The 18,656-nt window shown below is 38.7% G+C and overlaps 1 protein-coding gene and 1 long non-coding RNA gene across 7 annotated transcripts in view; one reads left to right on the top strand and one right to left on the bottom strand.

The window, feature by feature from the left end:
* Positions 1–18,656, top strand: part of CYP2C21 (cytochrome P450 family 2 subfamily C member 21) — a 47,109-nt gene that overhangs the window by 17,905 nt on the left and 10,548 nt on the right. For 2 of the 4 annotated variants that reach the window (XR_008424890.1, XM_053909749.1), the window contains 6 exons: positions 758–1,059; positions 5,471–5,633; positions 7,443–7,592; positions 9,623–9,783; positions 12,590–12,731; positions 16,108–16,295. Coding sequence is in view for 3 of the 4 variants with exons in the window: in XM_053909749.1 (XP_053765724.1) it covers positions 817–1,059; positions 5,471–5,633; positions 7,443–7,592; positions 9,623–9,783; positions 12,590–12,731; positions 16,108–16,295 (1,047 nt within the window). In the remaining variant the exon portion in view is untranslated. Of the gene's footprint in view, positions 1–319; positions 1,060–5,470; positions 5,634–7,442; positions 7,593–9,622; positions 9,784–11,551; positions 11,735–12,589; positions 12,732–16,107; positions 16,296–18,656 lie in introns of those variants that run through there. The other 2 variants (XM_053909751.1, XM_053909750.1) reach the window with 2 other exon arrangements.
* LOC109264684 (uncharacterized) overlaps positions 6,458–18,656 on the bottom strand; it is a 32,504-nt gene continuing 20,305 nt past the window's right edge. For all 3 annotated transcript variants that reach the window (XR_002078830.2, XR_002078828.2, XR_008424891.1), the window contains 3 exons: positions 12,083–12,307; positions 7,709–7,820; positions 6,458–6,592 (listed from right to left, as the gene is read on the bottom strand). This is a non-coding gene — a long non-coding RNA (uncharacterized LOC109264684). The remainder of the gene's footprint in view (positions 6,593–7,708; positions 7,821–12,082; positions 12,308–18,656) is intronic.

The raw sequence follows: 18,656 nt of genomic DNA, 5'->3' as shown, positions 1-18,656 counted from the left end.
GTAGATCCCTGTCTTCTAATGTCTTTTGACCCTGCATCCCCTTTGGGAGTTAAGTGTGTCAGAACGCCTCACATATATTGGGACACCTGGGTGGCTCAGTTGGTTAAGCATCAGACTTATGCTCAGGTCATGATCTCATGGTTTGTGAGTTCAAACCCTGTGTTAGGCTCTGTGCTGACAGCTAGGAGCCTGGATCTTATTTTGGATTCTGTGTCTTCCTATCTCTACCCCTCCCCTGCACGTGCGCTCGCTTGCTCTCTCTCTCTCTCTCTCTCTCACTCTCATACACACACACGCTCGCTCTCTCTCTCTCTCTCTCTCAAAAATAAACATTAAAATTTTTTTAATTAAAAAAAAAAGAACTCTTGACATATAGAAAGGGGCTCTGCCAAGAGTTGGGATATCTCTACTCTTCTTTAGGAAAGACTAGCTCTGTATATTCTTCTTTTTTACCCTGCCTTCTCCCTACTATCTCTTAATTCTGGCTTTTTCCTGGATTTTCTGCGAAAAGGCACTGAGAGAGTGCTGCTTTCTTCTGCTCATGTAGTAGTAATTTTTGACATGAGATACTCTCTTTCATCATTTGTCAAGATCATGAATTCCAGCCCTTTGAAAATCTGATAGTTTTCAGTTTTACTGTTAAAATATGACCATCTCTGAAGAAGTAAGAGTTACTGTTTTAGTTGGGATTACCAATGAAAACCTAGATATTTATCAACACTAAAGTGACTGTTTTTGTTTTACTCTTTGCTAATAGGTCAAAATCCACTGAAGATAAAAAAGTATCCCAAAGGTTGAAGATTTAGTGCATGTTTGATGATCAGCTGGAACTTAGTATTTATAAAACCTTTGGATTCCAAGCTTCCAACTGCATTTACGCAAGGTACAACAATGGATCTTTTCATAATTCTGGTGATTTATCTTTCTTGTTTGATTCTTTATTTTCTCTGGAATAGAAACCGTGCCAAAGGGAAGCTACCACCTGGCCCCACTCCTCTGCCAATCATTGGAAATATTTTGCAGATAAATACTAATAATGTAAGCAAATCCATAAGCAAGGTGAGTATGATTACTTTTCTTCCAGCTGTTTGCGGTTACAGCCATATATCTAAATAAAATATGGTCCCAGCCATATTTGCAGGGGTGCAATTTTGATTGGGATTGTGTTGAATGTGTAGATAGCTTTGGGTAGTACTGACATTTTAACAATATTTATTCTTCCAATCCATGAGCACAGAATGTTTTTCCATTTCTTTGTGTCTTCTTTAATTTCCTTCATAAGCTTTCTATAGTTTTCAGCATACAGTTCTTTTACATCTTTGGTTAGGTTGATTCCTGGGTATTTTATGATTCTTGGTGCACTTGTAAATGGGATCAGTTTCTTTATTTGTCTTTGTGTTGCTTCATTATTAGTGTATAAGAATGCAACTGATTTCTGTACATTAATTTCGTATCCTGCGACTTTGCTGAATTCATGTATCAGTTCTAGCAGACTTTTGGTGGAGTCTATCGGGTTTTCCATGTATAATATATCGTCTGCAAAAAGTGAAAGCTTGACTTCATCTTTGCCAATTTTGATGCCTTTGATTTCCTTTTGTTGTCTGATTGCTGATGCGAGGACTTCCAACACTATGTTAAACAACAGCAGTGAGAGTGGACGTCCCTGTCGTGTTCCTGATCTCGGGGGGGGGGAAAGCTCTCAGTTTTTCCCCATTGAGGATAATATTAGCTGTGGGCTTTTCATAAATGGCTTTTATGATGTTTAAGTATGTTCCTTCTATTCCGACTTTCTCAAGGGTTTTTATTAAGAAAGGATGCTGAATTTTGTCAAATGCTTTTTCTGCATCGATTGACAGGATCTTACGGTTCTTTTCTTTTCTTTTATTAATGTGATGTATCACATTGATTGATTTGTGAATGTTGAACCAGCCCTGCAGCCCAGGAACGAATCCCACTTGATCGTGGTGAATAATTCTTTTTATATGCTGTTGAATTTGATTTGCTAGTATCTTGTTGAGAATTTTTGCATCCATAATTCATCAGGGATATTGGCCTGTAGTTCTCTTTTTTTGCTGGGTCTCTGTCTGGTTTGGGAATCAAAGTAATGCTGGCTTCATAGAATGAGTCTGGAAGTTTTCCTTCCCTTTCTATTTTTTGGAACAGCTTGAGAAGGATAGGTATTATCTCTGCTTTAAATGTCTGGTAGAATTCCCCATCACTCCTCATCAAGGAAATACAAATCAAAAGCACACTGAGATATCACCTCACGCCAGTCAGATTGGCTAAAATGAACAAATCAGGAGACTATAGATTCTGGCGAGGATGTGGAGAAACGGGAACCCTCTTGCACTGCTGGTGGGAATGCAAACTGGTGCTGCCACTCTGGAAAACAATATGGAGGCTCCTCCAAAAGTTAAAAATAGAACTACCCTACGACCAGTAACTGCACTACTAGGTATTTAGCCAAAGGATACAGGAGTGATGATTTGAAGGAGCACATGCACCTTAATGTTTATAGCAGCACTATCAACAATAGCCAAAAAATGGAAAGAGCCGAAATGTCTATCAACAATGAATGGATAAAGAAGTTGTGGTTTATATACACAATGGAATACTACTTGGCAATGAGAAAGAATGAAATATGGCCTTTTGTAGCAACATGGATGGAACTGGAGAGTGTGATGCTAAGTGAAATAAGTCATACAGAGAAAGACAGATACCATATGTTTTCAGTCTTTTGTGGATGCTGAGAAACTTAACAGAAGACCATGGGGGAGAAGGAAAAAAAAAAAAAAAAAAAGAGAGGGAGAGAGCCAAACCATAAAAGACTCATAAAAACTGTGAGAATAAACTGAGGGTTGATGGGGGGTGGGAGGGAGGGTAGGGTGGGTGATGGGCATTGAGGACGGCACCTGCTGGGATGAGCACTGGGTGTTGTATGGAAACCAATTTGACAATAAATTTCATATTAAAAAGAAAAGAAGTGATTTTAAAGAGAAGTGTTCATTGGGTATCCAGCTAGAAGGTTGCCAGAGAGGATGAGATCCATGAGATGATTGTTAAAATTGCCAAAAGAAGGAATTCCCTGTCCATGTTGTGAGCAGGTCCCCTTTTTAGTAATTATTCTTTGGTAAACTCTAATGGCAATGAAACTGTTTTCAATTTAAAAAAAAGTTCTGATCTACAGATCACAACACTAAAAATTTCCTAAAAACACACATTTTTTTAAGTCAAGGAAATACGGTCCCAGAATTGTTTCTATTATATTTGCTCAATGAATGTGTGAAGAACTACTCTATTCCTAGCTATTTATATAGGAGTAGCTCTCTAAATCTTGAAGGGATTGTCTGAAATCTGTCTTTGCTGAGACAGCTAGTTACCAGAGCACAGCTTCTGGAAACCCCTTTCTGTGTTTTGCACTAAGAGATTGAAAGAGGATTATGTCAGCACCCTAGCTCATCTGCTTGTTAACTCACAGCATTGGGCAAGTTTTAAAAATCTCTCTCAGTGTTAATTTCCATTCCTTTAAAATGTGAATAACAGTTCTATTTTGTGTAGGGTCCTTCAATATATCATATATTCAACAAGTTATTGAATATCTACTTTGTTAGATGCTGGGGATTTTGGGTTTTTTTTAAGTTTATTTATTTATTTTTGAGAGAGACAGAGAGAGAGAGCATGCAGGGGAGGGGCAGAGGGAGAGAGAGAGAATCCCAAGCAGGGTCCATGCACAAAGTCTGACATGGGGCTTGATCTCATGTACTGTGAGATCATGACTTGAGCCAAAATCAAAAAGTCGGATGCTTAACTGACTGAGCCATCCGGGTGCCCCAGTGCTGGGGATTTTCAATGGTAAATGAAAAAGAAAAAACAGACCCTGGATTATGGAATTTATAGTCTATAGGGTAGGCATGTTTTGTAAAATAATCACGCAGATAAGTGTGTGATTACAAACCATGTAACAGGGACACAATAGAAAGAGGCCATGCAGCTCGGTGGAGCAGGAATGGGAGGAATGTCAGCAAAGCGTTCTCTGAGGAAGTGAAGCTGAAGCTGAGATCTAAAGAATGTTCAAGCATTAACCAGACAAAATGCAGATGGAAGTTCATTCCAGGCGGTTTCATTCTGGAGGAGAATTAGTTGTCATTGTCTCTGAAAGAGGACCAATTTGGTAAAAACATGGTGTGGGATATGATTGGAGAAATAGTTGCCAGAAATGCAAGTCTTACAAGGCTTTTAAAACTATTGGTCCTGGGGCACCTGGGTGGCCTCAGTCACTCATGTGTCCAACTTCGGCTCAAGCCATCTCGGTTCATGAGTTCGAGCCCTGCGTCAGGCTCTGTGCCGGCAGCTCAGAGCCTGGAGCCTGCTTCGGATTCTGTGTCTCCCTCTCTCTCTGCCCCTCCCCTGCTTGTGCTCTATCTCTCTCTCTTTCTCGCTCTCTCAAAAATAAACATTAAAAAAAAAGAATATTGGTCTTTAGCACAAGAGCAATGTGATGCCATTAACGTGCTTAAAGGACTCTCATGTTAACATTTGCCTTGTGAAAAGAGCACTCTGGTTGCTTTATGGAGAATGAATTGTAAGGTAGCAGGAGGACTCAAACCTTGGACAAGTTGAAGGAGTTATTTAGTATACCAAAGAAGCTGCCATGACAGAAAGACCCCAATAACACAATGGCTTCAGGAAGATAAGAGCTTATTTCTATCTCACAGCATGAGATCGAGGTGAGTGCTGCTGGGCTGCCTCTCTTCCTTGCGGTCATCTAGAGAACCAGTTTTTCTTTGTCTTCTAGTTGACCATCCTGGGCACCTAGGCTATTGTTCTCATGTGCATGGAGGCAGTGAGGTTGTTTCCATGCTGTCCTTTCAGTCCCCAGGTAGGGGGAGAAATGGAGGGCATGCAATTACCATTTATACAAAAGCGTAGGATTTGCACACATCATTTCTGCTAATATCAGTTCACGAAAACTTAGTCACATGGCCGCACAGGGAAGCTGGGAAATGTCTGCGACCATGTTGCCATGTCCTTATGTATTTAGAGGTCTCTAGTGCTAAAAAGACGTAGAGAGTGGATAATGAGGGATGATTGGTAGTCTACACATGGGACAAGATGGAGGAGCCTCCCTTAAGCAGGACAAGAAACACATTATTGTAACTATAGGAAGAAAGAAATTTGGTGCAGCTGTAGATTTGGCAGACAAAAGTTAATAAAAGAATATGAATAAATTCCATAATATAATATCTGTCACATAGTAGGAGCTGAATAAAGGTTAACTATTGATGACGATAATAATAATAGCAATGTGTCTAATATAATTACCACTTAATGTGATTAAGTTACTAGTTCTAGAAGTTGAGATCTTTTATATTACGTGAATGAGTATAAAATATCTCTTGAGTAAAGAGACTTATCTACATTTTTAGTTTTGAAATTCTCACTACTCCTGTACCTTGTATTGCTTTCCCAGCTAGCAGAGAGTTACGGCCCTGTGTTCACTGTGTACTTTGGCATCAAGCCCACTGTGGTGATATACGGATATGAAGCAGTAAAGGAAGCTCTAATTGATCAGAGTGAGGTGTTTTCTGGCAGAGGCCCTTTCCCAGTGCTGGACAAATCCATCCAGGGATTAGGTATGTCTCCATTTGGGGAACATATGTGGGTTTGTAAGTTGCAAAGACTTATAAACTAAGGGATTGAGAAATTGTAAGTATTTAGAGAAGCCTATGAAAATATCATAATTCCAACATTTTTTTCCATAAAGGATCATTAATCCATATTTTAGATTCGGAAAGTGACAAGGTGTCTCCATGAAACATAAAATGCAATGAAAGCAAATCACCTAACCATTAATGTGCTATAAATTTGTGTTCATTTGAAAATATGGCCAGTTAGGATAATGTTCATTTCAGTTAAGATAATAAGAGACAGAAAAAGAAGGAAGGAAAATGACTCAATTATCCTAGCCACCAAACATTTTGCTTTTTGGCCTGAGTCATGGTTGCTAAGAGACTAGTTTAGGAAACTTGAATAGTGTGCATGGAACCAGCATAGGTTTGAAATATTCCCAGTCTTGACTTCAATCTTTTATTCTTCAAAAAAAAAAAGGCATAAGAAATATTTGAATCCAATAGAATACAATCCTTATACATACACAGATAAGCTCTGGAAAGAGGATTATAGAAAAACACATAGTGAGTACACATGGATTGAGAGTGATACTAGAAAAAGCTTTTTAAATCCAAATTGGTCATAGGATCCTCCTCATATGTTATCTCTATATGAAGAAGCCCTAGAACAGTACCTGGCACATAGTTCACTTGGTTCTCAGGTGGCTGAACCAAATGGAACTGAGTTGTTGCTAGGGGACCAACAATGAAAGAAAGAGAGAGAGAGAGAGAGAGAGAGAGAGAGAGAGAGAGAGAGAGAGAGAAAGAAAGAAAGAAAGAAAGAAAGAAAGAAAGAAAGAAAGAGGGAGGGAAGAAAGAAAAAGAAATTTAAAAAGGTTTTTATATTAAGTACTTGAACTGTCTTCCATTTGTTTCTGGAGTTGGCCTTAAACTGTCCAGTCCTCTGGTGGGTCACTGGGTTCCTGTAAAAAGAGATAAGGCCTGAATGGAGTCACTTCCTCCTCTACACTATTCTTTAAAATCTCTATGGACAAGTATCCTATGAGAATTGTTTTTTCTCCTGATATTGTCTTGGCTTCCAGAAGTCTGGTATTGACCTTCCTTGGTGTTAAAACCATATTTCATGGCAGAGACATTACACACAGAAGGGAAATGTTAAAATGAGGAGGGCAGAGGCTGTGTCTCTTATCAGAGGAATAGATTTTCATGAACTTCCTTCCAGTGCACAAGTGCTCTCTCTCCTTCTCTTGAGAATTGACTCTTTTTGTTGCTTCTCCTACAATTCACTTACAACATACAAAAATCAGCCCTGAAAATTTCACCTACAACTTGGAGTCACCATGATGTATTAGCTGTGTGGTCCACAGAGCTAGCATTTTGCCTCCATGATCACCAGTAAAATGGAGACAAAACACTTGGTTCACAGAGTTATTCTGAGGTTAAAGGAGCTAATAGATGGAGAAGAAGAGTTAAGTAACATGTAAAACCCAGAGTCTTGACAGGTACGAGGCTGGGCTAACAGAAAGCAGGTAAAGCAGGGCTCATTGGAATTCTTATGGCTGGCACCACACCATAGTTACATTCCTGCTTCAGTGTCATTATCATTTGCTGAGATAAAGACTCAGCTAGAATTGATGGCAATGGAGGTCATTCTTCTCTCTCTTTTTTAAGGAGGCTTTTTTTTTTTTCAATGAGGGGCTTGAACTCATGACTTTGAGATCAAGACCTGAGCTGAGATTAAGAGTTGGACCCTTAACCTACTAAACTACCCAGGCATCCCTCCCTTTTTTTTTTTTTTTTTTTTTCTGATAGGAATTATTTTCAGCAACGGAGAGCAGTGGAAGCAAGTTCGGCGTTTCTCCCTCATGGTTTTGCGGAATATGGGCATGGGGAAGAAGAGTATTGAAGACAGAATTCAAGAGGAGGCCTTGTATCTGGTGGAAGCATTAACAAAAACCAATGGTGTGTATTTCTTTACGTATTTAACAGTAATAGTTTGGGAGGACTATATGCTCTTTCAAATAGACTACAGAGAAATCTGATGGCTCAAGCACCATAGAAGTTTACTTTTTGCTCACATGACAGTAGTGAAGTGAAGGGGTTGGCACAATAGCCTTTTCAGGCACCAGGTTGACAGGAGCCTTGATATCTTCAACACATGGCATCTAGTGTCACCCAGGATTCATCTCTCTGCAGGGTAGCAGAAGGAGCAAAGAACAAAGAAAAGAGCAAATAAGGTTTTCAGTAGGCCAGGTATGACAATGGCAGACATTCCATGGGCTTTAACTCAGTCTCAGGACCATACCAGCTCTAAGACGCAGTGTGAGATGTGGTTCTCTGTGTGCACAGAAAAGCAAGGAGAACGGGGATTTGGATAATGAGCTAGTAGTTTTGGCCACAATAACTTGAAAAATGAAGTAATTTCTCTAGTAACTTCTTGAGAACATTGCAAACATTTCACAGTATATATATGTCAAGTCATTATGCTGTGCACCTTAAACTTACACAGTGCTGTCAATCATATCTTAGTAAAATCAGGAGAAAAAAAAGCACGAGTGGTTCAGCACTAGGATTCATGCCAAATCCTTCTCGGTGCTTAGGGCTGCTATATAGCTCACCTGGAGGATTATGGATGTGAATGGAGTGAGCCTCGGTAGCACAAATTGGCTCAGTGTGTGTATTTGTGTATGCACTTGCCAGACTGGAGAGGAGGTGGAAGACGAAGGGGTAGACAGGAGTCGTGGCAGAGAAGGAATAAGATCAGGATCATAAGACATATATGGTTTTTGAACCTCAATATTTAAATATTTTTCAAGAACACTGTTAAGGAAATAGTACTATTTTCTTTTTAAAAAATTTTTTGTAATGTTTATATTTGAGAGAGAGAGAGAGTATAAACAGGGGAGGGGCAGAGAGAGAAGGAGACACAGAATCTGAAGCAGGCTCCAGGCTCTGAGCTGTCACCCCAGAGCCCGACATGGGGCTCAAACTCATGAACCAGAGATCATGACCCTGAGCTGAAGTTGGACGCTTAACCAACTGAGCCACCCAGCTGCCCCATTATAGTACTATTTTCTACATGGTGGTTTTTTTTCAATATTATTTTTTTTTAATTTATTATTTATGTTGAGAGAAACAGAGAGTGCGCAAGTAAGGGAGGGGCAGAGAAAGGGAGAGAGAATCCCAAGCAGGCTCCACGCCTCCAGCAGAGCCCAACGCGGGGCTCAAATCCACAAAAGCTCGAGATCATGACCTGAACCAAAACCAAGAGCCGGGTGCTTAACCATTTGAGTCACCCAGGTGCCCGGCATTGTGTTTTTTAACCAATGTTATATATTGTCCAGACAAGTTGTTTCCCCCTTTTTTTTTTCCTGCTATTAATATTAAACATGCCATTTTTACAAGTATTTGCACTTCTTTCTTCCTTGGAATAAATTTCTGGAGGTGGCAATAGAGTTTCAATGACTGTCATTTGGACTTTTGATGTCTATCAACAAAGAACGGGTGGGAGACCTGGCAGAAGAGGGATACAGATGTGAGGCTTATACTACGCATATGGTTTTGCAAAATTTCAACTTAATATATTAAATATTTTTACAGGTTTAATCTATAAATGTTTATCAAGAACATTATTAACAGACTAGTACAGTGTTCCATTATTTTGGATGCTTCCGACCTATGCTTATCCAGACTGTGCCCAGTAATTCTTGTGAATTATCTTGTGGCTCTTATTTGGGGAACACTTGGGGGAACTCTTGGGGAGTTCCCCAAGGAGAACACTTGGGGGGAAATAAATAGACTGGAGTAGACAGCTTTGTTTGGGGAAGCACAATAAATTTTAGGCATGTTGAGTTTATAGTGATGATCACATGTCCAGGGAATTCCTATACTTAAAAAAAATCCCAGAAGTTAACCCTTCTTAATTGTTTAAAACAGTCAACTTAAGATTTATATGAAAATTGTGCTCTAACCTTTAACTTTTATTGTTTTAGCATCTCTCTGTGATCCTACTTTCCTTCTGGGCTGTGCTTCCTGCAATGTGATCTGCTCCGTTGTTTTCCAGAATCGTTTTGAGTATGATGATAAGAAATTTTCAATCTTGATAAACTATTTTCATGAAAACCTCCTAATTTCAAGCAACTCCTGGATACAGGTAATGTCAACGTTCTCCTTATTTTTATTCTTGTTTTAGTTTTTTTAAAAAATGTGTTTAAGTAATCTCTACACCCACCATGGGGCTCGAACTCACAACCCCTGGATCAACAGCCACATGGTCTTTCAACTGAGCCAGCCAGGTGCCCCCAGCCAAGGTTCTTTTTAAATGGGAAATAATTTTCAGGGCACCTGGGTGACTGAGTGGGTTATCTGACTCTTGATTTCGGCTCGGGTCATGATCTCAAGTTCGTGGATTCGAACCCTGAGTCAAGCTCCGTGCTGACACTGTGGAACCTGCTTGGGATTCTCTCTCCCCCCTCTCTCTCTGCCCCTCCCCACTTGCACACGATCTCTCTAAACAAATAAATAAATGAATAAATAAATAAACTTAAAAAAAATCAGGGCACCTGGGTGGCTCAGTCGGCTAAGCATCTGACTTCGGCTCAGGTCATGATCTCACAGTTCGTGAGTTCGAGCCCCGCGTCAGGCTCTGGGCTGACAGCTCAGAGCCTGGAGTCTGCTTCGGATTCTGTGTCTCCCTCTTTCTCCCCCTTTCCTTTACTCGCATGCTCTCTCTCCCAAAAATAAACATTAAAAAAAATATTTTTTAATAAAAATAAATAAATGGGAAATAATTTTCTAGGTAGTCTATCACTCATGCCTACCTTGGTCCTTTGCCCTATTTCCAAATGGCTAAAGTAATGTTTATCAAATTATCATTTGTAGCCAATTAGTGACTTATCAAATCAATTTAATGTATTGAAATGAAATTTAAAACATGAAATATAGTAATAGAGAAATGTAGTATAGTTCATCAATTATAGCAAGGCATTTTTTTGAGAAACCTTTTTTATATCCATAGATGAAGAAGGTGGTGATGTAAAACATATGTCTTACTATAGTAGAGTGTCAGAAAATGTTAGTATCTTATGTTGTATGATCATTAAGAACTAAAATTCTGTGTGGATCAAAAGGTTATGATGTGTTCCACCTGGAAAGGACTCTTGAGAACAAAGCATCTACTCGTTTTTGGACCAGGAAACTGTCACCCAGAGATATTAAGCATATTTTCCAAAATGGCCTAGCCGAGGCAAGGAATGAGCTAGACCCAGAATCTAGATTTCTCAATTCTCTGTCTAGTTGGATACATGCTACCAGCCTGAATAAATTGCTTCAGTGCCTAACAACGGTATTAAGTCGTGAAGTACTGTCTAGAGCAGAGTCCATACACTCTAGGACTAGCAATGGACAGATAAATAAGGGCAATGTGCACATTCTTAAAGGTATAAAACTCCTAAATAAAAATAAGCTAATTTAGCCATTAATTTTTCTGATGTAGTTTCTTAATTACAAAAAAAAAAAAAAAGAAAAAAGCCCTGCAAACTTTTTTAGGGGGCTGTAGAAATATGTGTAAGTAAACAGGGATGAACACTAGGTTCTAGCTCTGTTGCTAGTTTGGTGTCTTAGAATGGTTGACTAACCTTTCTGAACCTTAGTATTCTTCTTTGGAAGAGGCGATATACTCCTGGATTCCTTCATAGAGTTATGGTTGGGAAATTAAATGGTTCTGAAATTGCTTTGTGACTTGTGCATACTCTAACTCCTAACATTTTGTCAGTTCTCTCTCCTTCAAGTTCCAAGTATGTTCTAGTGAGGGAAGCGTGTCTTACCTTTATCTACTCAGCATAGAACTCGGTGTCTGATGCATAATATGAGCCTACAGAACTTTGTTGAGTGAATTAATGAGTGATTCTTTCCTCTTTCAGCTCTGCAATGCTTTTCCTCTTTTAATACACTTTCCAGGATGTCACAATGTGTTACTTAAAAACATTGCTAACCAATGTAGGTTTATTGTGGAAAAAATAAAAGAACACCAAGAATCCCTGGACCTCAGTAACCCTCGAGACTTTATTGACTACTTCCTGATCAATATAGAAAATAGAAAAGGTATAATGTGACCCTTTATCTTTGTGGGTGGTGAGACTCATGGATTAGCTTTGTTCTTCCCAGTGAAATTGGGATATACTGAAGATGTATTAATTGCTTGCATAACCTATAATTGTGCAAATCATATTGGGTATCTCGAGTTATTTCTAAATTCTCACTGAAAGTGACTTAGGAGGTTTTATATTTATCATGTGAAAGCTGGTTTTTTTAATTTGAGAACAGACTGAAATATGCACACATTCAAGATAAATGATACACAACATAATCATCCTTCATCAAGTAAGTTCTGAGAATGGAAGATGTAACAGATAAGGGAACACAGGAACAGATAGGAATCTAGAAAGACTTACCTTTGGAGTGGCACTAGGAAATCTTCACAGATGAGGTAGGTTTTGAAGAAACTATAGCTTAGATGAACAGACATAAAGTAGGTCCAGGGAACGGTAAGTGCAGTGATCAAGTGTGTGGAACTTTCAGAGAGGTGATCTTGATTGTAACTGAGCAACTGTCATGGCTGTGATGACTGATGAGGTTGGGAATAGAGCTGCATTGTGGGGGATGGGTGGTTCTGGAGGCTTGAATGAGAAAAACAGACATTATAAAATAGGTAATTAGATACTAGAATGGACAGTGAGTAGCAGTGAGGACTTGATAAAAATTATGTTTCAAAGAAATTATAGAGGAACTGATCAACTCTAGGGGATGAGAAAGTGAAGAATCAGAAAGGGCTTGTTGGAAGTTTATAACTCTGAGTATATTTTAACTGTAGCCCTCACACCAGATAACGGTGTCATATTGAGTTATGTTACCTCTGAGGCTCTTTCATTTATCAAGTAATTCTAACACATTATTTCTAGGAAAAACACAATAAACAGTCTGAATTTACCATGGACAACTTGATCATTACTGTCTGGGATGTGATTAGTGCAGGAACAGAGACAACAAGCACCACCCTGAGGTATGCACTCCTGCTTCTGCTGAAGCACCCAGAGGTCACAGGTATGGTCACAGGTGATGGGCAGAATGAAATTCCTGGTAGACATTAGAAGGTGACACTGACAACTATCCCGCTCTTCACCTGCCTAGACAATGCACAGGAAAATTTTTCCATCATTAGGAGCACCTGGGTGGCTCAGCCAGTTAAGCATCTGACTCCTGATTTCTGCTCAAGTCATGATCTCACAGTTTGTGGGATTGAGCACCAAGTCTGGCTCTGAGCTGACAGTGTGGAACCTGCTTGGGATTCTTTCTTTCCCTCTCTCTCTCTCTCTCTGCCCCTCCACCGCTCGTTCTCTCTCAAAAATAAATAAATAAACATTTAAATAAAAAAATATTTCTGGGGCACCTGGGTGGCTCAGTCGGTTGGGCGTCTGTCCAACTTTGGCTCAGGTCATGATCTCACAGCTGTGAGTTCGAGCCCTGCGTCGGGTTCTGTGCTAACAGCTCAGAGCCTGGAGCCTGCTTTGGATTCTATGCTTCCCTCTCTCTGGGTCCATCCCCTGCTTGAACTCTGTCTGTCTGTCTCTCTCTCTCTGTGTCTCTCAAAAATAAAGATTAAAAAAATTAAAAAAAATATTTCCATCATTAGTACATCTTCCTGTCATTGGATAAATTAAATTCAAATTCAATTATAGTACAAAAAGATAATGAAATATTTAAACAGCAGCAGAAATTTGAAGGGCAGAGGCCATTGTTTTCCCTGCTATGGTGGAATGTCCCTGATTTGTGTTGGGACAGATGCAATAAGCAGAGTTTTCTTAGGATCTGAAAGGATCAGCCTTCTGCTTTCTCTAAAAAGATGTCACTTGACATGCCTTCCATGTCCAGATAAATGTATTTTTGTCAAAAGATATTTTTTTAAGTTTATTTGTTTTTGAGAGAGAGAGAAGCCTCGAGAGGGAGAAAGAGAGAATCCCAAGCAGGCTCTGCACTGTCAGCATAGAGTCGGATGTGGGGCTCGAACTCACAAAACTGCAAGATCATGACCCAAGCCAAAATCAAGGTTCCAATGCTTAAGCAACTGAGCCACCCAGGAGCCTATATCAAAAGATATTTCTTCTCAAATGAATTTGCAGTGTAAGGATTGACTCAACGAAATTAGAATCTTTCTTTATCAAAGAGACTCCCTAAATAAAACTTTATTCAAATAAATTCTTTTCAAATATACCCTTTTGGGCAAATAAATTCTTCCTCCCAAATATGATTTCTCTTGCAAATACAACCTTTCCATTTTTCCTTCTTTTTTTTTTTATTGAGTGCTAATCTCAGAGGATATTTCCTTCACTACCGTATAGTGTTCTGTGCTTTGGCACATTAAGACACTCTTAGTACAGTTACATCTCAGGAAGCTTTTCTCCATGACATCACCAGATTTTTCTCCTTTGTTGAAGGTCCTTCTGTCCTCCCATTATAAAGAATAACTGCTTTCCAAATGGTGCAATTTACAAGCATAGCCTCAAAATTCCCGTTTTCATACGTTGTGCGATATAATGGCACTATTTCCTTTGAGTGACACGCTTTCAGCCAAATAACTTCACTAACTCTTATTAGACCTATGTTGACTATGGCTGTGAATACCATGACATTTTTCTCCAAACCTTTAAGTCTTGTGTACATTGCAAAAGCCCTTTTTGTGTAATATTTCTACATTGCTTCCATTTTCATTTTTTCTTACATCACATCCATTTGTATTTTTCTTTTCTTCCCATTTTCATCCCTTACTGTGCCATTCTTTTAAGCATTCTGATTTTACAAGTAGCTCCTAACCACTTTCTATAATCACTCTCTTCTAGATAAAAATCCAGCCTCTCAACCTGAGAAGGTAAAGCTTCAAACTTCTCTAAAATTCCTAAGTTTTCTTGATAGCTATCAAACCACAGAATTTTCACATAATCCATTAACAAAGACTCCTTCTTCAGGTAGTAGATAAATACCATTTGACCAAAGTAGCAACATGGTACTGGAGAAAATGGGTTATAGACTAACTACAGTGGCTTTGGATTCTGACTTTACTAGTAAGTAGCTGTGTGACCTCAGACTCATGACTATCTCTCTGCTTATCTTGGCCCCTCATCTGTTTAAGGGAGATGATAATGCTTCCTAACATTCATAGAGCCTCTCCCTCGTAAGAAAAAGTTAATAAACATTTGTTTTAACTAATGAGTAGTCCTACTTAAACTATGTATGATATATTTTGCAAATAAAGGAAAAATATAACTCATTAACATAAATTACATAAATTTCATTTCAATTAACATAACATAAATTTCAGTAATCTTATTCAATTGCTAAGATTGTGGGTTTGGAAATGAGAAAAACCACGTAATACCTGGGTGTCCTTGAGAAGTATATTTACTTTTATGGACCTGTTTCCTCATTTTTAAGACACATAAAATAATACCTAACACATAGACCTATTTTGAGGAATTATAAAGTAATGTAATATGTCGTACAGCATGCCTGTCATATGTTGCATTCTAAATGTTAACTTCTTGTTACTATGTGCTGAATCAAATATCTTATTCAGTTCTATTTATTAAGCATCTATGGCACTGGGTAGTTCTTACCCTCTTGGAACTTACATATTTATTTATTAAAAAAAAATTTTTTTTAATGTTTATTTATTTTTGAGACAGAGAGAGCCAGAGCATGAACGGGGGAGGGTCAGAGAGAGAGGGAGACACAGAATCCAAAGCAGGCTCCAGGCTCTGAGCTGTCAGCACAGAGCCCGACATGGGGCTCAAACTCACGGACTGTGAGATCATGACCTGAGTTGAAGTCGGACGCTTAACCGACTGAGCCACCCAGGCGCCCCTGGAACTTACGTACTTAAAACGAAAACTGAGGATGCCTGGGTGGCTCAGTCAGTTAGGCGTCTCTTGATTTCGGTTCAGGTCATGATCTCACGAATCCTGGGATTGATCCCTGTATCAGGCTCCACACTGACAGCACGAAGCCTACTTGGGATTCTCTCTTTTCTCCCTCTCTGCCCCTCCTCCAGTCTCTCTCTCAAAATAAATAAATAAAGTTTAAAAATTTTTTCTAAAAATACTGGCATACACAAAGTGGTTAAACAGCATGGTCTGTAGTGAGCCTTCAAGATCATAGATCCTTGAGTTGTCAAACAAAAGTACACAAAACAGAGAATCAGAGCTGAATTTCATGGTACAATTATATTTTATATGTACATATATTTAAGTCTCTAATGAGATCCCAATTTGCCAGGAAACAAATTATTTCTTTTTTTTCCCCCTATGGTAGTAACCATAAGTGATTTTCCCTTCGCCCAATCTCTTACCACAATGTAACCATGATTAAGAAGATTAAGCCAAAAGGCATTTCCATTTCACATAAATTCTGATTCCTATCTTGCCAGCTAAAGTCCAGGAAGAGATTGACCGTGTGGTTGGCAGACACCGGAGCCCCTGCATGCAGGACAGGAGCCGCATGCCTTACACAGATGCTGTGGTACATGAGATCCAGAGATTCATTGACCTCGTCCCCAACAGTCTGCCCCATGCAGTGACTCAGGACACTAAGTTCAGAGAATACCTCATTCCTAAGGTGAGAGATATTTCATCTGTACTACTCCTTAAGAATCTCAGGTTATCAGCCATCACAATAGTAGGATTATAGATCACCATCTACAGGCATGGCACAGTCATAACCCAGGCATCTTACCCTCTGACTACATGCTTCTGTCCTTTTACTCTGTTGATACAATTTTATATGTAATAGTGCTTAGACTCCCACAGGATTTTCTTCATAGTATTCATTGCCCAGGTGGCTTACTGCCTATGTTTTCTTCTGGGAGTTTTATGGTTTTATGTCTTATGTGAAATTCTTTAATCTATTTTGAGTTAATTTTTGTGTGTGGCGTAAGATAAGGTCTAGTTTTATTCTTTAGTATGTGGCTGCCCAGTTTTTCCAACACCATTTATTGAAGAGACTATCTTTTCTTGATTGTATACCTTGGCTCCTTTGTTGGAAATTAATTGGCCATATATACATGGGTTTATTCCTGGTCTCTCTATTCTGTTTCATTTATCCGTGTTTGTTTTTATGCCAATACTATACTGTCTTAATGACTATAGCTTTGTAACAGAGTTCGAAATCACAAAGTTTGATGCCTCCAGGTTTGTTTTTCTTCCTCAAGATTTCTTTGGCTATTCAGGATCTTTTGTGGCTCCATACAAATTTTAGGATTACTTGTTCTATTCCTGGAAAAAATCCCATAGGAATCTTGATAGGTATTGCATTGAATCTATACATGGCTTTGGGTGATAGGGACATTTTTAACAATATTAATTTTCCCCAGTCCATGAGCACAGAATATCTTTCCATTTATTTGTGTCTTCTTCCATTTCTTTCATCAGTGTCCTACAGGTTTAAGTGTACAATCTTGCACCTCCTTGGTTAAATTTATTACTAGATTTTTTTTATGCCATTGTGAATAAGACTGTTTTCTTAATTTATAGTTCATTATTAATGTATAGAAATGCAACAGATTTTTGTGTATTGATTTTGTATCAGTTTATTCTAACAGTTTGGGTAGAGTCTTTAGATCTACAATATCATGTTATCTTCAAATAGTAACAGTTTTACTTCTTTCCTGTATGGATGCCCTCTATTTCTTTTTCTTGCTAATGCTCTAGACTAGGACTTGTAATACTATGTTGAATAAAAGTGGTGAGAGTGGGGGCGCCTGGATGGCTCAGTTGGTTAAGCATCTGACTTTGGCTCAGGTCATGATCTTGCGGTCCGTGAGTTCGAGCCCCATGTCAGGCTCTGTGCTGACAGCTCAGAGCCTGGAGCCTGCTTCAGATTCTGTGTCTCCCTCTCTCTCTGACCCTCCCCTGTTCATGCTCTGTCTCAAAAAACAAAAACAAAAAAACCACAAAAAAACATTACAAGTGGTGAGAGTGGGCATCCTTCTTTTGTTCCTGATCTTAGAGGAAAAGCTTTCAGCTCTCTCTCTGACCCTCCCCTGTTCATGCTCTGTCTCAAAAAACAAAAACAAAAAAACCACAAAAAAACATTACAAGTGGTGAGAGTGGGCATCCTTCTTTTGTTCCTGATCTTAGAGGAAAAGCTTTCAGCTTTTCACCATTGAGTATGATGTTTGCTGTTGTCTTATCATATATGGCCTTTATGATGTTGAGGTACACTTCCTCTTTATTTACTTGTTGAACTTTTGTCATAAGTGAATGTTGAATTTTGTCGGATGCTTTTTTCTGCATCTACTGAAATGATCATATGGTTTTTATAGTTCATTTTTTAATGTGTATCACATTGGTTTGTGGATGTTGAACCATCCTTGCATCCCCGAGATAAATCCCACTTGATTATGTATATGATCCTTTTATTGTACTTCAATTCAGTTTGCTAAGATTTTGCTGAGGATTTTTACATCTTTATTCATCAGAGATATTGGCCTTTTCCTGTGATATCCTCGTCTGGTTTTGGTACTAGGATTATGCTGGACTCACTAAATGAATTTACAAGTATTCCCTCCTCTTCTATTTTTACATAGAGTTGAGAAGGATTGGTATTCATTCATCTTTAAATATTTGGTAGAATCTACCAGTGAAGCTATCTGGTCCTGGACTTGTGTTTGTTGAGAGAGTTTTGATTACTGATTCAATCAGAGTAATAGGTCTGTTCAGATTTTCTATTTCTTTGTGATTCAGTCTTGGTATGTTGTATGTTTTTAGGAATTTATCTATATCTTCTAGGTTGTTCAATTTGTTGGTGTATAATTATGCATGGCAGTCTCATGTTCTCTTGATTTCTGTGGTATCAGTTGTAATAGCCTATTTCATTTCTGATATAGAGTCCTCTCTTTTTTCTTAGTGAGACTAACTAAAGGTTAGTCAGTTTTGCTTATCTTTCTTTTCAAAAAACAAGCTCTTAGTTTCATTGATC

This window comes from Panthera pardus, unplaced genomic scaffold, assembly GCF_024362965.1.
Source record: "Panthera pardus isolate Hobbes unplaced genomic scaffold, ASM2436296v1 HiC_scaffold_22, whole genome shotgun sequence".
In the NCBI taxonomy this organism is placed as follows: Eukaryota; Metazoa; Chordata; class Mammalia; order Carnivora; family Felidae; genus Panthera; species Panthera pardus.
Note: the sequence above shows the minus strand (reverse complement) of the source record. Positions and strands in the feature narration are given on the sequence as shown.